At 45.8% G+C, this 19,549-nt stretch overlaps 1 protein-coding gene across 2 annotated transcripts in view; it reads right to left on the minus strand.

Annotated features, from left to right (window-relative positions):
- The window catches only part of LOC147884412 (serine/threonine-protein phosphatase 7-like), a 43,030-nt gene extending 25,454 nt beyond the window's left edge, over positions 1 to 17,576 (minus strand). Inside the window, exons 1-3 of one of the 2 annotated variants that reach the window (XM_087398407.1) lie at positions 17,037 to 17,576; positions 1,862 to 2,359; positions 1,105 to 1,251 (exon numbers count right to left, since the gene is read on the minus strand). In XM_087398407.1, the coding sequence (XP_087254533.1) occupies positions 1,105 to 1,251; positions 1,862 to 2,359; positions 17,037 to 17,426 (1,035 nt within the window). In that variant the 5' untranslated portion in view covers positions 17,427 to 17,576. The remainder of the gene's footprint in view (positions 1 to 1,104; positions 1,252 to 1,861; positions 2,360 to 17,036) is intronic. The other variant, XM_087398408.1, reaches the window with a different exon arrangement.
- Between the last annotated feature and the right edge of the window lie 1,973 nt (positions 17,577 to 19,549).

Below are 19,549 nucleotides of genomic sequence, written 5' to 3' on the forward strand. Positions count from 1 at the left end.
CTACTTAAGTGCGCCATCAAGCAAGTAAACTTACTGGATGGAGGCCCATTGCAACACTATGTGCCCATGGACCAGTATGCTAGTACAGATGAGGTAGTCACCAATGGAATGTTGGAAAGGCATGTTGCTCCACTTTCAAAAAATAGAAGATACACTTTCATTCAGAGGAAGCCTAAGCAAAGAGAGCCTCCAGCATCAATGTACAAATGTCATTGGAATCGGCGCAACAAGTTTCTTCAGGCATTGCCAATGAGCTGATCAAGAAATGCTAATGGCATTGAGGAAGAATTTTTGGGACAACTCCTTGGAATCTTGCACAAACTTTGTATATAATATGTTGTCAATGGATTGGCATCATGGCACAGCTGGGAGGGTATGCTACAACTTACCTCCAGTGCCTTGTCACACCTACATAATTTGACCATTTAGTGCATGATGATAAGTGCTGGAGTCCAAAGAATTCTGAATGAGTACAAAGATCAAGAAAGTAATAGTGCATCTCTTGATATCATTCATTACTAAATAAGACTCCAGCTAATCGGAATGCAAGGGCACCCTTCCTGTTCCATTGCAAAATGGAACTGCAGGTACAACTCTTTGCTCATATTTCTGTTTGCTTCTGTGCTGCTACTTTTTGTACTCAAGATATTTGCTCAAATTTGTTTGTCTTCTGGCATTCCATCCACCCATATCTACCCATAAAATAACTAAGGCAAAGGCAAGAAGACGAATGAAGGAAATAAAAAGAAATAGCAATTGTATTTCATGATTGGTGAAAAATATTTCAAACCAGAAGTCAGGTAGAAAAGAGAAGAAATCACCCTAGGAACAAGACCTGATAATATGGGTAATCTGGTACAGAAAAAGTACACACGTTTTTACTTGACCACGAGAATGTTGTGCAGTTTTTATTCATTTTGGAGATCTTTAACAACTTTAACATTTCCATCAAGGCCCTCACTTAAAAAAAGGACAGGAAAGAAAGAATAAAACAGAAAGAAAAGGAACTGATTGTTATTTCTTTCTAATGTTTCTATTCCCTAAAGAGACAAGGGAGGGGATGGAAGAATGAAAGGCCTAAGCTAATAAACAAGATATCTAGACCTGAAATTGTGGATAGTCTGGCGCACTAAACAGAGTGATCAATTTTCCCGACTTGACCACATGATCTATCGTGTAGCCTTTATCCATGTTGCCCATCTCTGGCCGCTTTTGCCTTGCATCAGGACCCTCGTGCGACCTTACAATCAACTGCACCTCCAACAATCAACTGCACCATATCAACCATGCCACGAAGATAGAATCATGGAAAAACTAACAGACCTTCAAATTTACATAGTATTTTCAGAATTCAGAATTAACATTTTAAATCAGCAAAAGGCCAGAAACCAGGTTAGATGGTAAACCATATTATCCTCTGAAAATTTTAGAGGACATAAATCTTTGCTGGCTCCAAACAAACATAGTAGAAACATAGCTTGAATGGTTAGACCTCCCGGCTTCCAATTCGTCGCTCCCAACATCATGTTTGAGATTGAATTCCCACTATCCATAGAGATATGTGGGTGCGAGGCGCATGTGTGTGCGCACAGACATGCATTCGCAGGGGTGCATGTCTGTGATTAGAGAGAGGTGCGAACCCGTATACCAGGTCCACCCACTACTTCGAGGATGTAACCAGAACTTCAGGGGTGCAGGTTCCAAAATTACTGCAGCAGTTGGTAAAGTCCTTCTTCTTCCTTCTTTTGCGATAGAGTTGCACACACAGAGATTGCAATAATACAAAATACTCACACCACCCCTATTCTGATGACAAGGAGTCAAAATGAAACATTATATTGAGAAGCTGAAACACCCTCACCTTTAATCTGTTCTTTTGTAAAAACTCTTCAGTACAATCTGGACCCCAAAGAAGACCAAGCCCACGCGCCTTATTTGGAGAGAGTCCTTTTACTGGTGTAGGATCAGACCACAGAACATCCCCAGGTATTATTGCATTGGTGCCCTGCCCTGAAGGATTTAGTAAACCTCTCCCAGCCTTATCTAGCTCTTCCAAAGAACCTAATTTCAGAGCTCCTTGTTCAGAGTTCATTAAAATCTTGCAAGCCCTGGCTTTCTTGCTCCCCTTCATCCGAGGCACTTCGATGTGGCGGAAGAGACCCCCATGTGCCATGAATACACAATCTGCAATAATGGCAGCAAGAGGAAGGTCCCTGAAACACCCCAACAGTTTCCAGTAGAGGTGTTTCGCCTGCTCACCATATTTTGCCATCACCTCCTGCTCAAATCCATAAACAGATGTACAAAACCGAGTTTCATGGTTCCCACGAAGGAGAAAGACTCTATGAGGCAAGAATAACTGCAGTACGGAACAGAGAAAGTAAAAATAAGTCAACGTAGCTTGTTCAGATGAAAAAGAAGGAAGAATGGAGAGTCAAAAAGCCACCCCATCACAGTGATTTCGACCAGAAAACTAATTGTTACATTATGAGGATGTTGACTAGACAATTCTGAAAGATAAATGAAAGATATGTCACGATAAATGTGAAACATCACTAGTAAGATGCATATTGAATCTCAATATCAATTATCTTGATTGTTTGATAACGTTTTGTTAAATGACTAGGCTTTTACATAAAATCCTAACAAATACCCTGGAGCAAGGACGCAAATGGTGGGGTTCGTCACTTCAACTTTTTTAGTTGCCACCTCACAAGCAAAAAAGTTTTCTTGCTAGCTTCACTTGCAAAAACAAACAGAACCTGGCTAACTATTCCTTCCAGCCATTGTTATCAAATAGGAAGCGCTGCTCTAAGACTCCTCAAATTATGAATTAAAAACTTTCAAGTGAACGAGTCACAAATGGTCCCAAAACATTTGCATATACCACTTGATAAAGACGCTCAGCTGGACACCAATAGACAGCAGCAGCACTTCTTTAAATTGGTTACAAGAATGAATACAAGAGATTATGTATCACATATATCCACTCGAGGATGTCGTGGACATGCTTCTTGCCACTTGTATACAGATAATGGCCCATTTTATGAGCCCGCCATTGAAGGAAGGTAAGAGACCTTAGAAGCATTTTGCCCCATTATTTAAGGGAGATAAGAAGCCTCAGATTCATTTTGCCTCGAGTCTGGGCCCTAATGTGTCCAAAATGAAGAGAAAGAAAGAAAGTCGATTAACGTCCACGGGAGACCAAGAGGCCTATGAGAGAGAACAGAAAGATTGACAGCCATCCGTAGAGCAAAAGAATGAGCACAAGAATTGACGAATATTTTTCTGATCGGAGAGCGAATGAAGCGTGCATAAAGCAATCAAGGTTAAACACCACCAACGATTGGCCTAGTGTGCTACCCATGTCCATTTGTGGTATCAGGGCACAAGGTAAAGCCTTAGATACACAGAGAGCGCTCAAGACAAACGGTGTTTGCTGCTGATCCGAGCAGGCGTGGACTGTATGGGACGAGGAGAAGCAGCCAGCAGGAGGTGTCATTGAAGGAGAAACAGCAGCCTTTTAGTCAAAGTCTTCGCAGATGAAGGATGACTCAGATCGTGATGCCTTGAAGGCCAAGCATACTTGTAACCAATATGGCAATAAGGGCCAGTACTAGAGGAAGTGCCCTCACAGAGCCATGAGAAAGGTACTAGTTCTTCAACTGCAGCCGCACAACAACTCCAGCTTTTGTGCAATTGGAGATCTTGGACACAAGATCTTCATCTTCTTCGAGCACGGAGGCAGTTGGTCTCATCTTTGGTGGTTCTTAGGAGTAGATTCTCGATTGTGGTGCTTCCATGCACATGAATCCTTCTTGAGAGCTGTTGCAGGACCTTAGATGGACATTAAGTAATATCTTTATCGGTGAGAAGTCCACCAGTATCCCAGTTCGAGGTGAGAGCACGTTGGAGATCATTCCTAATGGCAGAGGTGGGAAGCATTCCTCCCAAGTTCTTTATGTTCCATCTCTTGGCTATCATCTTTGTTAGTACATGAGGTTTGCAAAGCTGGTTTGTAGGTGGACTTTGAGGAGGTCCAATTGCTATCAAGAAGCAACATGCTAGGTTGTTTGGGAAAGAGCAGTCAATAAAAGGATTTACAACTCTCTACACTCTTTTCTCTTACAGGTACCCGGCTTGATGATTTGTGCCATTTCCTCTATCGTCACTTAAACATGGATCTGCTGCAGCGGGCCTTCAGGAACCACATGGTGGATGGCTTGTCAAATGTGGCCAGCAAGCAGGAGTGTTGTAGTTCTTGCATTCGTGGAAAGCAACATAGGGAGTCTATTCAGAAGTAGGCTAGCAGGGGGACTTCGCAACCACTAGAATTAGTTCACACTAATCTAATTGGACCAATGCAGTCCCCTACCTTGGGTGGAGCCCTTTCTTTCATGCTACTTGTGGATGATTGCCGCAGGTTTACATGGTGTACTTTCTAGGATCAAGCCTTTGCTCAGCTTAAGAATTGATGTGCTCTAGTAGAAAAGGAGCACGGGGGAGGAGCGGACCTTGTTTTAGTGAGAGCATGGCAGATCTGTGATGCGGAAGCCTTGACTATCATTGTGGGTATGACGGTGGATGCATTGCTTCCTCGCATACAAATGGCGAACTCTTCTTTCGAGGCCTGGACAACACTAAGGAACATGTATGAGCTCAATAACAAGGCGAGAATATTGGACCTCGAGACGGAGTTGTATGGCATGAGCATGGATGAAGGATCATCGGTACAGGAACACATCACCAAGATGAAGGTGGTGCGAGATCAGCTGGCAGCAGTTGGTAAAAGGACGAGCTCGACCAGGATGGCAAAGCTGTTGTCCCACTTGAGAGCCCCCGTATGAGGAGCGCATCATAGAATAGGATTTAGCAAGAGGCTGCCACATGGGCAGTACATGGGCCTCCATGTGGGCAGCACAGAGAGAGAGAGAGAGAGAGAGAGAGAGAGGAGATACTTGGCAGATCAGGTCCACCATGGAGGTGCAGGAGTGCCACAAGGCTGTTGATGGATGGAGAGGACAAGCATGTGCAGGGAAACCTCAGTACGCACTGGTTGGAAGTCCTAGAACAGAGCTGAACAAAGTTGGAACAGAGGCAGCAGGTTATGGAGGGCCTAGGGCATGGAATTGAGGCTGAGTATGGGCAGGCCTGCCTGGGCCAGTGGCAGCCAGCCACATGGCCAGGCAGGGCCACCCAAAGACAGGAAATTTAGCCCCCAAGAGGGGATTTATAGGCTACAAAGGCTGAGTCGGTTGGCAGCCTGTTTAAGTCGGCTACAAGGAGGCAGCAAGTCGGCCAGTAAGGAAGGGGCTCCAACCCTATAAAGCCGGCCCTGGGGGCCTCATTCATCATCACTTGGAGCAGCCCTCAGGACAGCACACAGGAGCAGCAAAGGGGCAGCCTTGGGCCTACATTCAAGAGGAGAGGGTGACCCAGAAGAAGCTGCAGACTGAGCTAGAGTGGCAGCCCACCTAGGCTGGTATCCAGTAAGGAAGGTGGAAGAGATCCTTTGGACAGAGAGTCTACATATACTCAGTGGAGCATGCAGGCGAGATCTAGAGATGCCAAGCATATAGTAGGAGGACAATTTGGTATTGTGTTGCATCCGGGTTTAAACGAATGCAAATATATAAGTGTTGCTTCTATATTTGTCTATGCGCACAGTCTATTTGCTGGCTTGTACTCACATTAACGGTTGTGAAGTACACATATGTTGAAGAAGCTTGATTCCATGGTGAAACACTTCCGCATGTGTAATTCCTGGGCCCATCTATCAATCTTCCGCCACGGGATACCCTTTATAACTAACATGGTATCAGAGCCCTGACAGAAGTTCTCGGGAAGTGGAGCTTGAAGGCAAGGCCCTTGTTGAAGGACGACCTTGATTCATTGCTAAGAAGAATGAGCTCCGGTGTCTAAAGGACTGTTCCCAGGCGGAAGGATCAGGTTCAGACAGGCGTCTGAAGGGTTGTACCCAGGTGGAAGGCTCAGGTTCAGACAGGTGTACCACACTCTAAATTCTTTCCCTCTTTTAGTTCATTATCATGGCCAATAGATTCCAGATCCCGAATTTTGGTGAGACAAGCAAGCTCGATGGGACCAATTACCCGTTGTGGAAAATGAAGGTTCAGAGCCAATTGGTGTTGAGTGAGTTTTGGGGGATTGTGAGACAGTGGGGACGGAACTGATACCTCAGGCCACCGTGACTACTCCAACCACATCAACCTAAGTAGCGGTGCTGACGCCAACAGACCCTATTTTAGTGAGAGCATGGCAAATCCGAGATGTGAAAGCCTTCGCTATCATTGTCAGTAGGACGGCGGATATGGTGCTGTCTCATATTCATATGGCAAACACTTCTTTCAAGGCCTGGATGACATTGACGGATATGTATGAGCTGGACAATGAGGCCACAATCTTGGACCTCGAAACAGAGATGTACAACATGAGGATGGATGAAGGGGATGTTGGAAATAGAGGATAGAATCACTCACTTCGTATCGAGAGCGGCAGAGCAGAGCGGTTACCCAGGGAGAGGTGCATATGCACACTGTGTGACATGCAGGAGGTTGAGACAAAGGAGCATTTCATCTTCAGGTGTCCTGTTTACCATGAGATCCGAGGGCGTTTCTACTGCCTCTTAAGAGATAGTTATGGGGTTTTGGCCCGTTTCCTCTCCTACCCAGACCAGCGATGTTTGGCTGGTTTCATTCATGAGGTGCTCAGACACTGCGATAGGATACTCCAAGCATTTAGACAGGAGCAGACCTCTCCCTCGACTGATACCTCTCACAGCTCTATCACGGAGTTCTTTCAACCAAATCACATAGACCCCCACTAGGCGAGACCTCGACATGACCGTGACCTCAAGCCTGTGACCCGACAACTCAGACAGAGGGTTGACTCAGAGATCATACTTGTGGACATCCCCACCTTGTTTAGGGTCGGAGCCCGACCGACGGGGGTCACAACGGCCCTGGTTAGACGCGGAGCTACGACCAGGAGACATCCACAACCTCATCCATCCTAATGTCCTCCTCATGATGATGATGATGATGATGATGATGGTTATGATGATGTCGACGATGATGCTAAGATTGATATATAAGTCGAGATATGACTATGTTATACTTAAGGAATTAGTACTGCCATTTTGTATTTTTTGGCATTCTGCATTGGTGTGGATGCTCGTTTAGTAGCTCCACTACCATAGCTCGGTTTTTCACAGTCTCATAGACCCATCGGTCTTCCGAAGACTTTAATAAAGTTTCTTTCTTTCTTTCTTTCAGCAACTCCATTCTGTTGAGATGTGCGAGCTGTAATGAGCTGTCTCTTAATCCCTTGCTTCTTGCAGAATCCATTGAACTCGGTAGAGGTGAACTCTCCCCCTCTATCGGTGCGGAAGGCTTTCTCCTTCTCTACCAGGGCCTTCCAGTCTTTGAATTTCTCGAAAGCCTGAGATTTCTTGGCCAGGCAAAATACCCATGTCATGCGACTAAAATCATCAACAAGTAAGAGAGAATACCACGAACCTGCAAATGAATTTGTCGACATTGGGCCGCAGATGTCGACATGAACCAACTCAAGCGACTTCTTGGCCCATGATGAGGCCTCCTATGGGAACTTGTCCCTATGCTGCTTCAAGCTTGCCTTCTACACAAGCCTTGCAAACACGATCATTGCCTGCAATCGGTGGAAGTCCATCCACCATCTTTGTCTTCTGCATCTCAGAGAGACTGTCATAGTTAACGTGACCGAACCGCTCATGCCATAATCTGGATCTTCCATGGTCTCCGTGCACCAACAGAGCGTTGAGCCGATATAGCCCATGCTCCTCGACACCTTGAGCCACCACCTGTCCATTTGCTTTGGATGTGACAGTGACCTTGCCGTTGTCGAATAATACCAACATATTGTGCTTGTCCATCTTACTAACAGACAATAGGTTCTTGCACAAATTCGGTAAATACAGTACATCGGAAATCAACTCCTCATTTCCTACACTCGTAACGAACTGAATACTATCGACACCCTTCACACGGCATGACCGGTTATCCCCAATAGTGACCTTGGAATCAGGATGCGTACCTTCCATGGTTTTGAACCAATCCTTCTTGTTAGACATGTGCTTTGAAGCTCCACCGTCCACATACCAACCTTCCTCTCCTTCACTGACTGCATAAGCGGAGTAGTACTCACTGATGATGGGAGAGCGCCAATCGTGACGTTTGCCGATTCGGTCTTTGGCTCCTCCTTGGATTTGGGCTCCTCCTTCTTGAGGTCCGCCTTCTTCTTGCGGCACTCTTTAGCGGAATGACCAAGCTTCTCACAGTAGAAGCACTTCATTTGCCTCTTTTTCTCTGCATCCTCGATCTTGTTTGAGCTTACCCTTGCCGAGCTTTTCTCTCGCCATGAAAGCCTATTCGTCCGATTGCATAAACAATTTTTCCCGAGCCTCTTCCTGCAATAGTAAAGGCCCAAGCTCCTCGAAGGTGAAAGGCTTGGTCCTCTGTCCTGCAGTGACCGTAGTCACAAATCTCTTAAAGCTTCGAGGTAGCTTGTGTAAGATCAACAGTGCCAGTTGACTTGAATCTACCTTCTGACCAACTGCCGCGAGCTGGTCCCTTACCATCTTGACATTTGTCAAACGGTCATGAACATTGTCTACCTCATTCATGTCCAGATTGTACACTTGGTGTTAGAGCATCAAAATTCGAGATGTATTGACCGTTTCATACAAATCCTTTAAGATAACCCATGCCTCTACAGACGTCTCGGCTATCTGGATGTTCAGAAGAACAGAGTCCACCGTGGTCCCAATGATTAATGCTAGGGAGTGGGCATCTCTCTCTTCCCAATTCTCAAGCTCTTCACCATCCACTGGAATGAGAATCTTCCCCTTGTTGTCCAACAGGTCTTCCGGTTTTGCCTCCACCCCCGTTGTTAGCTTCCATAACTTCCGCGCCACAAGATGGCTCTGGGTTTTCATCTTCCAGATTGGGTAATTCGACCCGTCTAGCTTCCCTGACTCTCCAAAGTTCGGGATTGTGAATGAGAGGAATCTGGAGGAGGAGGAAGGAAGAGAAGGGGCTGAAGAGGCAGCAGTAGAATCTTTGTCCTCCATCCTTGCTGTAATAAAGAGCAGTAAACTGAATTTACAGCGGAGAGCTTGACCACGCAGCAAACCTGAGTGTCGATTGGAGTTGCCTTCTTGCAGAGGTACTCCGATATAGAGCTGTGAACCTAGCTCTGATACCATGTGGGAAATAGAGGATAGAATCACTCACACCTCACTTCCTATCTAACTCATACAACACTCAAAAAAAACTGAAAGAGAGATAGAACAGAACTCAGATAAATTGTGGGCAAACAAAAGCTCAATATTGAGCGTGTACAGACAGCCCAAGATGCTGTCAATGATGCTGAGGCTATTCCTCTCCCTGTGTGCTTGCCTGTGTGCAAGGCAGTCTGTGCAGGTGATGAGGAATGAGGGCTTTTTATAGGAGGGGCTAGGCCCCCTAAAACTGGCCAACCAGGGAGTCAGCTCCCTGCCCAATGCACCGACCTGCCAGCCCACCAACCGACCAGACTGGTCGGCCTTTGCTGGCTGATCTGGCCGGCTTGGGCCAGGCCTATATAAGGGCCCATGAGCCCTGCTCATGGGCTGCTGTTGCAGCTCCCGCCGCCGCTTGTATGCAGGTCCGAGAGGCACCTAGGATGCCGCGCCATCCTTTGCTGCTGCGTGGGTTCCCTGCCAGGTAGGTCTTCTGTCTTTTACCTTCCCCTACCCCCTATGGTCTTCTGCCCCCTTGTCCCCTCAAATCAGGGGCTCACACGTGGGGCAGTGACCTTCTAGCAGGGGAATCGGTGCAGAAACACATAACCAAGACGAAGGTGGTGTGGGATCAGCTAGCGGCAGTTGGTAAAAGGACATGGCAAGGCTGTTGCTGGGAATGCTCCCCCGGAGCCATAGTAGTTTTGTGACTATGATAACTACAAGGCATAGATGGCACCAGTGACTTTTGAGGAGCTAGTTTCATTGCGGCTGCAGTGAGAAGCTCAAGAAAAGAAGTAGGACACTACGAATAAAGATGACAAGGCCATAATAGCTCTAGACAGGAGCAAAAAGGGCAAGGGTAAGCCTAGCAAAGGCAAGCCCAAATCTGACGACGGAGCAGATGAAGACAACAAGAAGAAGAGAAAGAAAGAAAAGAAACGATATCTTCAGGCCTTTCCTAGACAAGTTTGTCATCGTTTCCTAGATGACATCCTTGTCTTCAGCAAATCCTTAAATGAGCACAAACAACATCTACAACAAGTTTCCAACGTTCTCCGCATCAGTTCTCTCTACATCAACTTTGAGAAAAGTGAGTTCTACTCAAGGCATCTCTGTGGATCCCAAAAAAGTCGATGTAATCCGAAAGTGTATATATACCTTTGTAAGACTAGAATAAGTCCAATCATACAAATTTAGAAATTTTGTTGCAACACTTTATATTTCCGTCCGTCTATAGACTAGGATAGGATACAATACCAAAAGGTCCTTCTACTACAAGCCTGACACTTCTAGATCTTTGAGCCCGCGTGCTCCACCTCAAGCATATCTAGACTCTCTGTCTAGATCCCTTCACCTTGCTGTCCAGAAGCCAGCCTAGGTGGGCTGCCACTCTAGGTCAGTCTGCGGCTTCCCCTGGGTCACCTTGTCGTCCTAGATGTAGGCCTAAGGCTACCCCTTTGCTGCTCCTGTCTACTGTCCAGAGGGGTGCTCCAAGGAATGACTGAATGAGGACTGAATGGCCCTCTTTTAGAGGCCCAGGGCCTGCATGGAAAAACCGACCAGCAGCCTGAATTTGGCAGACCCAATCAGGCTGACCAGGCTGCTGCAAAACTGCCCTACAAGGGCTCTCATAACCAGGGCCCCTGGCCCACACAACTAGGCCTTTTGGCCCTCACTTCAATGGCTGATGTAATCCGAAAGTGGTCTACTCCAAAGAACGTTCATGATGTCCACTCTTTTCTCAGTTTGGCAAACTTCTACCATACAAAGGTCTATCACTTTTTCCAAGATTGTAGCTCCTATGTCCGAATCATTGAAAAGCATGGGAGCATTTCAGTGGCTTCCTGAAACAGAGTATAGTTTCCAATAGCTCAAGCAAGCACTCACTACCACACCTGTTATGGCTTACCCAAACCTTCCATTTGAGGTCATGAATGACGCTCCCGATATCGCTACAAGAGCAGCCTTGATGCAAGAAGGCTGAGTCATTGCTTTTGCAAGCAATAAACATTTTGATATACAAACTGATATCCAATTTATGATAAAGAGTTTCTTGCTATTATTGTAACCGGCCTTTGACTGACAAAGGGCAGTATATCTTATTCTATTGTCTCACAACACCAAGATACAACCACCATGTTCCATTGCCATTGCCCAAACACAATACTTAGAGCATACAATTCCACAGCATAGCATCACTGAACCAAACAAAACAAGGGAGGCTAGAATGCCCCTACTCAATAGCATACACAGTGACACCTGTTGGCCCCATTGGCGCCCCTTGTGGTATTTATTTATTCACTGGTTAGTTCAAATACTGGGGACTCCCTTCTTGAACTCACCCGTAGGTGCATCCCAGTACAATGCCAACCCGTGGCTGTGCAAGTGACCAACTTCCAGTGCTATCCTCTTGGTTCCCTTCAAAAGCCAAGCATATCACAAGCAGAATAACCCAACATCATGCCGAGCGATGCATCTACACAAATCAAAGCCATTATTGAGCCCAAGGCTCGCCACTGCTTCCCCAGGAAGAGAGTATCACAACCAGTGCCCCAATCCTCTCCCGGGCCAACTAGGCTAAATTCAGTGACAGTTAGTTTAATCACTTCACCATCACGTCCCCGTGACAATTATTCATGCCTATTGCTCATGGAAACATTATCTCATGGGAGCTGACTCAGTTGTGAAGACAAATAATCACTTTCTAAAGTATCTTCACTCAGCCAGTGATGAACGCTCCTCAAGCACGTTGGGTTGAGTTTTCATATGATCATTGAGTGCATTCCATGACTACGCAATGTAGTTGCAGATGCACTTAGCAAGTTACCTCTAGCTTCCACTATGGTGATCTCTACACTCTCGATCGATCTTCCCAATTCTTTCAAAGGGAAATATCCCCAGGATAAAGACTTCGGCACAGTGGTACAAGTTCTTTCCAAAGATGAACCTTCTACCTCGGAACAAAAGATTCTCATCCTACTCTTATGCTGACGGCCTTCTGTATTATCAAGATCGCATCTGTGTACCACACGACAAGTATGTTTGACATCTTTTGTTAAAAGAGCATCATGTAGTTCCTTATGCCGCACATCCCGGCATCAACAGAACTTACAGGTTACTCGATGCAACACACTACTGGCCTCAAATGGAAAGTGACTTCATCAAGATGGTTGTTGAGATTGACATCTCTAGGCCTCCACAGGGCGCGCTCCTGCACCACACCAGCTCCCACGCGATAGGGCCGAAGCAGGGGGGACAGAGGGGGTAGACCAGGCCGACCAGCCCCTGGCCGACCAGCTGGTCGGTCCAGGCCAACTAGACCGGCCCTCTACCCTGGCCTTCCCTATATAAGGGCCCTCCCCCTCCTCATTTCACTCACCCACTCCAGCAGCTCCTCAGGGCTTCAGTTATTGCCTGCTCCTGGCCGTCCCTACCTGAGCCCCTTAGCTGCCCTGTTGGCTGCCCACGCTCCCTCTGCAGATCCCTCATTCTTTCCCAGGCTCCTGCCTCCTCGCTCCAGGCTCCTCCAGTCTCCTTGTTCCCAGGCTCCTGCCTCCTCGCTCCAGGCTCCTCCAGCCTCCTCGTTCCCTGGCTCCTGCCTCCTCGCTCCAGGCTCCTCCAGCCTCCTCGTTCCCACGCTCCTGCCTCCTCGCTCCAGGCTCCTCCAGCCTCCGTGCTCTCAGGCTCCAGCCTCCTTGTGCCCCTATCCTCTGCTCCAGTTCAGCCCCTTCTGCAGCTCCTGTTTCTCATCCTGTTCAGGACTCCTTGTATTACAGTTGCTGCCCTGGTTTATGGGCTAAGTTACAGCAGATCTGTTTGTGGCACATCTTGTTGTCTCTAGTGTTCTCTGTGTGACTCTGTAGCTTCAGTTTGCTCACATCTTCCGCTGCCACTTTTAACAATGGTTACTTCTTGCTTATCTTGTCAACAAATGAAAGCAGGCACACGACTTCCAGCAATACTCCTTCAACTTGTTCTAGTTCCAACTAAAAGATGGGAAAGCATTTCCATGGATTTTATTACGACACTGCCACGATCTTCCAGAGATAACACTCAGATTATGGTAATTGTTAATCGCTTGTCCAAAATGGCACATTTGTTGCTTGCAAGGGCAGTAGTCCCCAGGCTCTAGACATCGCCAATCAGTCTCCGATAGAGATCCCAAGTTTACCAGTCATTTTTGGATTTCTCTTTTCAAATCCTTAGGTACAACTTTATTGTCCAGTTCAGCCTACCACCCAAAATCAAATGGCCAAACTGAAAGAGTTGGAAGAAATGCTCTCACATTATATTCAGTCATGATTGTCATCTTGGGAAGAGTATCTACCACTCCTCAAGTTAGCTTATAATAACTCTTTCCATCCTGCCATCAATATGACTCCATTCCAAGCAGCTTATGGACACACTCCGATTGTTACCAACAAATTTCGTACTTCAACATCAAGTGGCCCTAGCCGATCAACTGGTGTAACTTACAACGGTTATCTAATCGTGTAATCACAGCAAAGACCTTCTTTAAATCTTTAGCTAGGAATTAGTGTTATGTACCATAGAGAGTGAAAGGAGATGAGGGTAGAGAGAGAATAGAGACGACAACCGATTGAGTCCCTATACCCATTGAGAGCCCCCTCCCAATCAGGGGAGAATTTGCTTTAATAGTTGGAGAAATGAAAGATACAAATAACACTCTTCAAGATAGCACGGAAACGCACTTCTGAAGAGTATGCTATGCACACGTATTGCAGACCCAATGACCTAAGAGGCAACTCCAACCAATACCAAGACCTTGATGCTGTCCACACAGACAATATAGGGCGCGGGCACTTTTGCAAGGCAAGGAAGAGGCTTGTGCTGTCCACCGGTATGCAGGGTTACTGCCTAAGTGAGAGAGTGAAAGCTAGGAGTAATAGATCTAAGAGAAAGCTGAGATATGACTAAGATATAGAGCTGAGAAGTGACCTGTGCAAACTGCAAAAAAAAACTTCAAAGAGCTGCTGAAACAGTACCCAAACCTTACTCCATTTGCTGGTTCAAATCCCCGACTGTTGGGCTGCGTAGACACCTTCCAGAAAGGCTGAACTGAGGGCCAAGAGCTGAGGCTGAACTGAGGGCCAAGAGCTGAGGCTGATCAGGGCCAATCTTTGGAAGCGTTCAGGGCTGCACAAGGGGGGGCTGGAGTGGAGCTGTAGGAGTGGCTGAAGGCTGGCAATCTAAGTGAGAAATGAAGGCATGGAGCTCCCCTTTAAATAGGGGGCTGGGGCTGAGCCAACCAGCCCCAAACTGGCCGACTTTCAGTTAGCTGGTTTGGGCTGGCTTTTAAGGCCCTTTGCCCCATAAACACATGCCTAGGGAGGGGTGCAGGGCAGCCTATAAAGGCAGCCCTTCCCCAACCCATTCCTCTTCATTGTTCCAGCCTTGAGGGGGCCCAAAAGGGCTCCTATCCTAGGCTGAGACCTAGACCTCCCTAGAATCCTAAAATGGAAACACTAACCTATTGTTCTCCAGTGGGTACCAGTGAACAAGGATTAACTGTCTGACTTGACCTAAGGCTGAGAGACTGACCTACGTAGCTTGTGCCTGACTGTCCCTCGACAAGGGCTCACCAAGGGGTCATAGCGTACGACAAAATCTCCTATTAGGGAACTATAATGCACTTGTCGATGTAGCCAGTGTGTCACATTGCACCCAAGTGCAAGGGTGCATGTGACAACTAGTTCAAGAAATGCAAGACATTCTACTTCAAGTCAAGGATCATGTGTGTAAAGCGCAAGAGCTGTATCAACGGTCTGCCAACTCACGCAGATATCATCTTGAATTTGAAACCTGTGACATGGTGCTGTTATTTGTAGCTCCACATCGCTACAAAATAGTCAAGTCTGTGTTTCCAAAAATGCGACCACGATACCATGGACCATTCCAGATGATTAAGAAACATTCACGTTTAAGTTATAAATTGGAGTTACCACGTTTCATATTTATAACGGAAACATATATTCTTTTGGTAGTTCTATATCTGGCTAAATCATTGTCTATTGATGAGTCTGCACATCTATTTGATGCACATAAGTTAAAGAAGTTTGTGATTCCACTCCCACACACACACTGTGTGAGCTCCTGGGCTATTCTATCAGTCTTCCGCTGTGCATGCGTACCCTCTGTTGGTCGATTTCTAACACTTACTTCGTGAGCCCTTTGCTACTCTCAAGGACCCTTCAAATGACTAGATGCTGAACTAAAATCTGGTCCAGATCGGGCACATAAGAGTATGCCCACTGGAGGCTTTGGCTCTAGAAAGGTCACCCCTTAAGAGAGTTGTGGGATCTAGGAGAGTGGTTCTAGCCCGCCCTAGTAAGTCATCAAAAAGGATGTGAATGCCTTTCTTCTTATACATTACCCACATATGCAAGTGTTTGCAGCTAGCTACCATAGGCCACTGAGCTAGGACCTGGAAAAGCAGGCTCCAAAGCAGTCGGGATTCTCCTTCAATACCTCATGGAGAGCCAACTCTTTATATTGTTTTCAATTTTTGTAATCGAACATACTCTCTCCTAAGAAAAAAAAAAGGGCACGAGTGGGATGCTCGGAAAAGCATGTGTAGTGAGGGACGGTGAGGTTAGACCTGGACCCAAATCGTATCAATAGCCCACCCAATGTCGGCTTAGATCTGGGCTCTAGGGAGCCCGCCTGCTGCCTATAAACAAGAAGCAGTAGGCCTGCCATTCCAGCCTACGTGCCAATCAAAAAAGCCAACTAGGGCCTCCACACACAACGCTTAGCAGGAAATCCAGTCATCCTGGGTCTAAAACCTATCTACACTAACATTTGAGCTTCACTAGTAGAAAGACAATAGGAATGGAGGGAGTGTGCCATCCCAAGGGAAAGGTGTACAGGTCTACTATCTTTCACTAGATACATTGTTGTAAGACTAGAATATATCCAACCGTACAAATTCAGATTTTTGCTGTTCTAAGGCCAAATTTCTACAATGAAAATAAAAAAGAAAACGAAGGAGAAGCAAAATGAGCTAACAAAATTGGGGAAGGTAGACATACATCGATGCAAGGTTGAAATATCATCCCTGCCTCCCGAGTCCCATTCCTCGACCCTACAGAGAAAGTGTAGATAGCTAATCTTCGGACACCTACCCTCAATTCTCCTCTCATATAATGTGCAGCAAAGTTAGGAGGATATGCAGCGAAGCTACCCCGCCGTATGGCACAATTATGTGGACTAGTGACTAGGAGACTAAGACATGGCATACACAAACGACCAGGTATGCAGGACTTACGACACTTGGACAAAATTTGACGTGATTACATCATGTTCTGAGGGCTTGGTAATAAAGCCAGTTTCTTATATCAGGCATATACTAGTAAATCCACGTAAAGGATAGCAAAATGTCTACCTGGGTAGGTTGCCTAGGAAACCAGATTTGCAAAATGCATCGAGATTGGCAGCCATTATTTGATACATACGGCTTTTGACTTCGACCACGTGGCACCAATAAGTGAACTTCTTGATTAGGTGAAGTTTTGCATTTTGGGTTTATTATTCTGAAGTACAGAAAAGCTTCAAAGTTACGTCCAGTGGAAGCAGGGCTTCTCAAAATCAATAGAGGAATGGATTCTCTAAACCAATAGAGCAGTATTCTCATTGCGAAGCATCCCACCTTCAGTCCACCCTTGGCAAACAAATTTCATCCAATCAACAAAGATTTTGTCATCTCATGAACATTGTGAATTTCCGATCGTGGTACCTTCCATGCCAGCAGTACAAGAAACGTCTCGAGACCCCATGCTCCGCGGTCGACGTAGTCCCCATTGAATACAAACATGCGGGTTGAAGAGGGAGGACCTGCTATCTCCAAGAGGTGGAGGAGATCGTGCAGCTGGCCATGGATATCGCCCACGAGGACGACAGAGCAAGAAGGGTCGACTTGAAGCCGGAGGCAGTTGGGTTCTCGATCGAGAAGCTTAGAAGCAGAGGCGATGAGAGTTTCAGCAAGAGGGACTGGCAAAATGGAGACAAGCTCGGAGGCAGGAAGGAATCGGGAGGCATGGTCGAGCGTGGTGGTGAGGTTGGCAACCCATTCTTGGGAGAGAACGCCATCGGGGGGCCATTGCAGGGGACTAGCGTCTGAAGCCATTGCAAAAGGCTAGCATAGGCACTCTTCCTTCGCTAAGGTTTCTTGCACCTGTTCCAATGAAACAGAGCGAGAGAAAGAGATGTCAGCTCAACAACCAGCTTCTTCTACAGCGTGTTAGTCGAATTTTGTCTCCGCCCTAACACTGGAGTTTTTGGCCTGCCGTTATCGAAGGTTGTCGTTTTGAGATGGGAAAAATAATATCATTGTTATTATTTATGCTTTCTTAGATGTTAATTTGAGGTTGGTGCACTTGTAGAGTATTGATAATTTGGGGTCCCCTTGTATTACTTTTGGGCCATTCTCATTTATTCCTCTTTGCACACTCTTAATCTCCTTCCCTTGGGCCTCATATTTTAGGCGCTCTCTTGCGCATTTCACCCATACTTAGGCATTTCACCCATACACAAGTAGGCCTAATGAATGATAGATATATCATTCACCTTGTTTCTACAATATTGGGATGCCAACTCACCCACAGTACTATATATTATTAACCACGCGTGGGAAACTCAACAAATGCCAGCCAGTTGAAAGAAAGGATTCGATAAAACTATTCCCCAAAAAACATCTGTGTGTCTCTTTTGTAGATTGGAGACCCATTACTCTCATGCATATCATCTATAAGTTGGTTGCTAAGATGATCGTGGCTCATATCAAGGGCTTTTTACATGAAGGGTTGCACCCTACTCAGTATGGTTTTATTCCTTGCAAACATATTATAGACAATATTGCCAATGCCTATGTGGGGATTGAATATGCAAAGTACACTGAGCAAGATGTTAGGTGGATATTGCTAAAGCCTTTGATACTGTACAATGGGATTTCATCTCACAAACTATGAAATCTCTAAGATTTGGGGGGGAAATGTAGAATGTTATTTAGACAATAAACCTATTGACATTCTAGCATGTGATATTATAGATCACTGGACTCTTTTTTATTCTTTACGGTAGGGCTACCCTCTCAGTGCTTTTTTTATGCGATAGTTGCTCATCCTATGCTTCAATACATGGATCATTTAGTAGATACAATCGCCTTCCATGGTATGGAGATACATGGCAGTACGCCCTCGATTGCACAGGGGTATGCTAGTCATTCCTTTTTCTTGTGCCAGAACACATAAAGGGATCTTTCATGCCTCATGCGTGCTTTATCTTTATATGGTCTAGCTGCTAGTCTACAATTAAAATTTTGCAAACTTAAACTTCTTTCTCTCGATTGAGAAAGCTTGGCATCATATCTTATGGCCAAGAGACACAGTCTTACCCACGCAGCTCATACATAATCTTGGCTACCCTTTGGAGTGGACTGTCACTCATTCATTAGCAAATGGACTAGGTGCTTGACATGCTAAGAAGAAACTAGAATATTGGAAGTTGGCCACATGGCCATTACATGTTTGTGGGGGCTTCCCTTTTTCGAGCCTAAACCCTCGAGCTTCGAGCTTGCATTGCCAAGATAGCTTCAAAAAACAACCACCCAAACTACTCTTTCTTGGAAAGAAAGTGAAATATATGTCCTTTGAAGGAAGTACTCAACCATGTGCAATGTGAGTCTTGAAGTCTTGGAGTCTTACCCAAGTCCAAGAGTCACCCTTTACTATTGTAATTATCATAGGATGTCTCTGGAACAAGATTAGTCCTAAACTCAAATCATGTACTCAAATTTGTGTGTATGTGTGCGTGTGCATGTGTGTCACACACACATACGCATGCATACACACACACACACACAATAGTTTTGCATACTGCCTACATCTTTGGGTGAAAGGATACTATTTTACACATGCATTATACTTTTGTATAGTACCTATAACTTATGATAAAAGGAAAACACACAAGAGAGAGAGAGAGAGAGAGAGAGAGAGAGAGAGAGAGAGAGGACTTTAGATTAACACTCTTTGGTCATAAGGGATAACAACATCATGTCAATTTTCCACGGTTTCAGAAAGAGTCCTTGGAGACATGCAACCCTTAGCACCCCTTTTGCTAGCAAAGGGGTTTATTAACCCTTGAAACCCCTTTTGTTGGGGCTTCATCATCATGACTTGCATTGGTTGGGTGGATGAGCCCTTTGTCACCCCTTTTTCCAATGAAAGGGATGTTGAACACTTCATTAATCTT

This window comes from Dipteris shenzhenensis, chromosome 27 (assembly GCF_047967505.1).
Source record: "Dipteris shenzhenensis isolate YYH24624 ecotype China chromosome 27, Dip_SZ_1.0, whole genome shotgun sequence".
Taxonomy (NCBI): Eukaryota; Viridiplantae; Streptophyta; class Polypodiopsida; order Gleicheniales; family Dipteridaceae; genus Dipteris; species Dipteris shenzhenensis.